This window comes from Monodon monoceros, unplaced genomic scaffold (assembly GCF_005190385.1).
Source record: "Monodon monoceros isolate NGI ecotype Baffin Bay Population unplaced genomic scaffold, NGI_Narwhal_1 Super_Scaffold_8, whole genome shotgun sequence".
Lineage (NCBI taxonomy): Eukaryota > Metazoa > Chordata > Mammalia > Artiodactyla > Monodontidae > Monodon > Monodon monoceros.
Window position 1 is genome coordinate 50,197,366 of NW_021703785.1, and position 6,000 is coordinate 50,203,365.

Consider the following 6,000-nt stretch of genomic DNA (forward strand, 5'->3'; position numbering starts at 1 on the left):
GCATTAAGCATAATGGTCTTTCTGGTCCATGTTCAAAAAGCTCATGGGCGGGACTGATGGGTATGGTGTGACTTACTTACTCTTTCACAAACCAGTTGACTATGTAGACGGTAGCGTGCTATGATAGGTTCATGTTAATTAGGTACTGAGCTCTGTACTAGTCGTCTGATTATTCATACTAACCAAGTGGATAGTTGAAGGGCTAGTCCTAGAAAAGAGATGCTAGGCAAACAGTCTCACGGAGTCTGCTACACCAGAACATTGGGATTCCATGGTTTTCGTCTTGTGCTGTGTAAGCCTCCAGAGTCCTTGTCAGTCCACAGCAAAATCCGTTTCCAAAGATACTTCTCATTTATCCACCTGTGTAACTTATACTGCTAACCATAAGTACAAGCATTTCCGTCAGTGATACACCCAACAGGAGCAAAAGAATAGATGGGACTTTTCCTCATGTGTCCACATAAACAGGTGCTCAGTATCTTAAATAATACTATAAAATCAGTGTTTTAAAATAGTTTCCTACTCCAAAGCGACCAGCTTCTAACTTCTATTATTATCATTAGAAAGATGACCTTGAGGCTTTGGTGGGCTCACACATTAGGTGAAAGTTTATCTTACTCTGTCAAATAATGGCTCTATTTTTACTTTCTGTTCCAGTGAGAAGGTAGATTTGGAACTTCCAAGCACTGAAAATGAATATGTATCAACTTCAGAGGCTGATGTTGGTGGGGAACCCAAAGTGGTTTTTAAAGAAAAAACAGTCACTTCTCTTGGAGTCGTGGCAGATGGAGTGGCCCCAGTCTTCAAAAAGAGAAGAATTGAAAATGGAAAATCTAGAAATTTAAGGCAACGAGGTGATGATCAATAACTGTAAAAAAAAGCTTTTTGTACGGGCTTTTTGGACAGGATGGAGACAATACATCTTAAAAGCTCCTCTCTGTTTATTTTACAGTACTTAAATGCTAAAAATTTAGACTTATTCTAAATGTAAAATAAATCTTTTTTCATGTGAAATTGATTTTTGTTCCTAAAATGGAAGCCTACCACATCGCATTGTAATACAGTGTATTATGTTCAGTGTCTAAAAATTGCTAATTATGTCATAAGATGCTATGTATCTGTTATTTAAAACATGGAAAAGAAAGGCCTTTATTCCATTCTTACTCATATGAACATACTTGTACTGCACTGAAAATGCATTACTTTTGCATGCGGATATTATCCAAGAAATAAGAATTAGACCACATAAGAGAAGATTCACAGCCCGTGATGAGTCAGTCCTGAGGATCCTGTCAGAAGAACTGATGTAGAAAGTGTATGCATACTGGCTTACTTTATTCAGTTTAACGTCAAGGGCCAAGAACCAGGACTGAAGCTTAGGTCGTGCTTTAATATGGAATGAAAATCGAACCAAAGGTAGAAGGGTGTATCTGCCTCGTTCAGTGCAAAGCAACAACCATTGCTTAAGCATTTTCACCTTGAGCCAGGCACTGTGCTAGGAACTGGAGATGTAAAGGTGAGCAAGACATATCTCTGTTCTTCACAACTTCTCATTCTGACGGAGTCCTTTTTTCCCATCATGTACTCTGTGTAGCGGCCTTATATGTACTGGATAATATTTTTTAGGGTTTATTTGAAACTGTGTAGATGAATTCTTGAACAAAAATAGCAAGGTCTCTGACTTCAGTAAAAGGTTTTAGTGTTCCTTTAGACAAACTGGAAATTTCCCATTTCCTGGTGAAATTTCTTAAAAAGTGGCATTTTCTTATTTAATCCATTTGAAGTAGGTACCTTCCCTTTATTATTCCAAATTCTTAAAATTATATTTTTTATAAATTGTACAGTAGTTAACATTTGGTAGTATTTGTCTTTTTAAGGTTACTAGTGTACATGTAAGAAAATTATAGCTTATTAAAAACTTTATGAAAGAGTAAATTAAATATTGTTTTTTTTTTCTTCTAATACTGATCAGTGTCAACTTAGCATTGGTGAGACAGATAGTATTTGGAGACTTGTCTTTATATTTGTTCAGTATACTTACTTGGCTATTTCACGAATGTATAGTGTTATAGAGAAGTATTTTACATTCTCCAGGCCCATTTGTCATCTAGCTAATAAGCAGTGCACTTTGGTGCTTGACTCTCCTCAACTGGAAAAGATAATAAGATATAAATGGAGTACTGCTATATTTTACCCACATATTTAGCTCATACAAAATAAACAATCTGAGGACATTTTTAAAACCACACCTCATTATGTAAAGTGTTTCTCTTTGATGCATTCTTTAAATTATCTCCTTTACCTTTATAACAAGACAGTATTCTCAGACGTTTAAAGGCAATTCACCTTAAACTGAAACTGGTTTTAAGGATTGCTCAGAAAAGACTTGACAAACACAAAAATTTTAGTAAATCAGATCATGAAAAATAATACTTTTCTATTTGCTTTGAAAGAATAAGTAGAGAATATACCAGCTTCAATTACTGGATTTTTGCAGAAGTTAAATATTTGATATCATGTCTACCATTACACCTTTCTATTATATTGTTTTGCCTATATTTTTGTATGGTTAGGAGATTATAAAGTCAATGTATTTTTATTATATATAAAAATTCTAAACAATAGAGAAATAAGTGTTTAAAAAAAGTCCCAGTAATCTCTGAGCCCCTCCCCCATGACCACTGTGGGTTTTTGTTTTGTTTTGTGTTTTTTTTTCGCTAAGCATGTTAATACTGTGGGTATATGTGGATAACCCTTATGACACCTGGATCTCTGAGGTCTGGTTTCTGGATGAAATCGTATTCAAAGAAGCATAATCCAAACAGTCAAAAGCAGTTTTTGTTTCTTAATGCAATTTTTATAACTTCTGAAAACTGTACTGGGGGAAACAACCAGATTTTTAAGTATTGAAAAACTGTAATAATTAAAATAGTATGGTACTTGCTCACACATCATACATAAACTAGAGTTTGTTTCTGGTTGTCTGTTATTGTACCAGCACCACACTGGTTTCATTATCGTGTTTTCATAGTATGTTTTAACATCTGGTGAAGCAGATACCCTCATAGTACCTTTCGGTTTAAAAATGTTCATATCTATTCATTATTTCAAGTTGCCACCTCTGCCTTCCCCCCAAAACTCTGTGATCCCATACCACACCTACTGAGTTGGTAATAGCTGGCATAATTGTTTTTGACATTGATTCTTCTCATCTATCAACATTGTCCTTTCAGTTAGTTTTCTTAGGTCTCTCTAAAGTTGTGTAGTTTTCTCTCTAGTGGGCCCTATTTGTTTCTTAAAATGTAAGCTTTCTGAGGGTGCCCACATCGTAAGTACATGGCATATTGTAAGCAGTTAATATTTTTTAGTGAATGAATGAGAAAAGAGAAGAAAAAGAGCAAAAAAAAGAAATACAGATGACTCAAAACTACAACTGGATGTCATTTTTCACCAGATTACCAAACATCAATTTGTTAATGTTGGTGAAGTTGTGAGAAAATAGGTGATCTTGTACACTATTAAAGTATATGCATTAATCTTTTAAATTTTTCTGTATTTTATTATGTTTTTACATCTCAAAAAGTTTGCAGGCTGAGAGACTGCTTCTGCCAAGGTTAGCCCTTCTTAGAACAAAGGGCTTGCCCAGGAGCACATCTTTCACATACAAACCAGCCAATTCCAAGTCTGTGGCCCCAACCACCTCCTTATCTAATTCTCACACACCAATAAAATATTCCCTCTGCTCTAAAATCATCCCAGGGGCAGATACCAGGCAACTAGAGGCCACTTCTATAGCCCAGAGACCACTTGAATTGTTCAAATGAGCCAATCCTAAACTTTACTCTGCCCTACATCGCCTCTTCCAAACAAACTCTGTTGAAGACATTGGCCTAGACTTTCCCCTTGCTCCCATCTTCTGCCAAATCTGGTGTTTCCCCTGTAGCCCTGAGTGGCACATGATCACCTCCTCTCTGAGATCTGTGAGTATAATAAACTTCCTCCTCCCAAGCCTCATTCTCGTCTCTTGTGGCCGCACCTACTTTTACCATTCCATATCCAACATGCACATTTGTAGAACAGTACACATGGATACAACTTCTAATAAAGCTTTCAAAATACCAAAATTTGGGCTTCCCTGGTGGCGCAGTGGTTGAGGGTCCGCCTGCCGATGCAGGGGACGTGGGTTCGTGCCCCGGTCCGGGAAGATCCCACATGCCGCGGAGCGGCTGGGCCCGTGAGCCACGGCCGCTGGGCCTGCGCGTCCGGAGCCTGTGCTTCGCAACGGGAGAGGCCACAACAGTGAGAGGCCCACGTACCGCAAAATAACAAAACAAAACAAAATACCAAAATTTAAAAGCACGTATCTATTAACTGGGTAATTCCGCTTCCAGAAATTTATTATAGGTACTCTCACACATGTTAGAAATGAGAGGCATAAGGCTAATCTTATTTCTAAATAAGCAGTTTGAAAAAACCTTAGGGTCTATCAATATAAAACTGTTAAATCGGTTGCATTTCTTTATACTAAAAATGAAATTCAGAAAGGGAAAGTAAAACAACAATCCCTTTTAAAATCACATCCAAAAAAAGGAAAATACTTAGGAATAAACCTGACCAAGGAGGTGAAAGACTTACAAGCTGAGAACTATAAAACATTAATAAAAGAAATTGAAGGTGATTTAAGAAATGGAAAAATATCCCATGCTCTTGAATGGGAAGAATTAATATTGTTAAAATGGACATACTACCCAAAGCAATCTACAGATTTAATGTTATCCCTATCAAATTACCCATGACATTTTTTACAGAACTAGATAGAACAAATAATCCTAAAATGTATATGGAACATACCAGACCCAGAATTGCCAAAGCAATCCTGAGGGAAAAAAACAAAGCAGGAGGCATAACCCTTCCAGACTTCAGACAATACCACGGTAATTGCACAATTACTACAAAGCTACAATAATCAAAACAGTGTAGTATCGGCACAAAAACAGACGTGGACCGATGGAACAGAACAGAGAGGCCAGAAATAAACCCACACACCTTCAGTCAATTAATCTTTGACAAAGGAGGCAAGAATATACAACAGGGAAAAGACAGTCTCTTCAGCAACTGGTGTTGAGAAAGCCGGACAACTGCATGTAATCAATGAAGTTAGAACACACCCTCACACCATCCACAAAAATAAACTCAAAATGGCTTAAAGACTTAAATATAAAGCATGACACCATAAACCTCCTAGAAGAGAACATAGGCAAAATATTTTCTGATGTTTTCGTACCAGGGTTTTCTTAGGTCAGTCTCCCAAGGCAAGAGAAATAAAAGCAAAAAAAACCCAAATGGGACCTCATCAAACATAAGCTTTTGCACAGCAAAGGAAACCATAAATAAGATGAAAAGGCAACCTATGGACTGGGAGAAAATATTTGCAAATGATGCAACCGACAAGGGTTTAATTTCCAAAATATACAAACAGCTCATACAACTTAATAACAACAAAAAAACCCCAAACATCCCAATCAAAAAATGGGCAGAAGACCTAAATAGACATTTCTCCAAAGAAGACATACAGATGGCCAACAGACACATGAAAAGATGCTCAACATCACTTATTATTAGAGAAATGCAAATCAAAACTACAATGAGGTATCTCACCTCACACCAAGTCAGAATGGCCATCATTAAAAATAAATGCTGAAGAGGGTGTGGAGAAAAGGGAACCCACTGTTGGCAGGAATGTAAATTGGTGCAGCCACTGTGGAGAACAGTATGGAGGTTCCTCAAAAAACTAAAAATAGAATTTCCATACGATCCAGCAATCCCACTCCTGGGCATATATCCAGAAAAAATAAGATGCATGTACCCCTTTGTTTATAGCAGCACTATTCACAATAGCCAAGACAGGGAAACAACCTAAATGTCCATCAACAGAGGAACGGATAAAGAAGACGTGTGTGTGTGTGTGTGTGTGTGTGTGTGTGTGTGTGTGTGTGTGTG

At 37.1% G+C, this 6,000-nt stretch overlaps 1 protein-coding gene across 1 annotated transcript in view; it reads left to right on the plus strand.

Annotated features, from left to right (window-relative positions):
* The window catches only part of WBP4 (WW domain binding protein 4), a 30,930-nt gene extending 29,916 nt beyond the window's left edge, over positions 1-1,014 (plus strand). The window contains exon 10 of the mRNA XM_029210340.1: positions 658-1,014. Within this exon, the coding sequence (XP_029066173.1) occupies positions 658-868 (211 nt within the window). The 3' untranslated portion in view covers positions 869-1,014. The remainder of the gene's footprint in view (positions 1-657) is intronic.
* Positions 1,015-6,000: the final 4,986 nt, after the last annotated feature.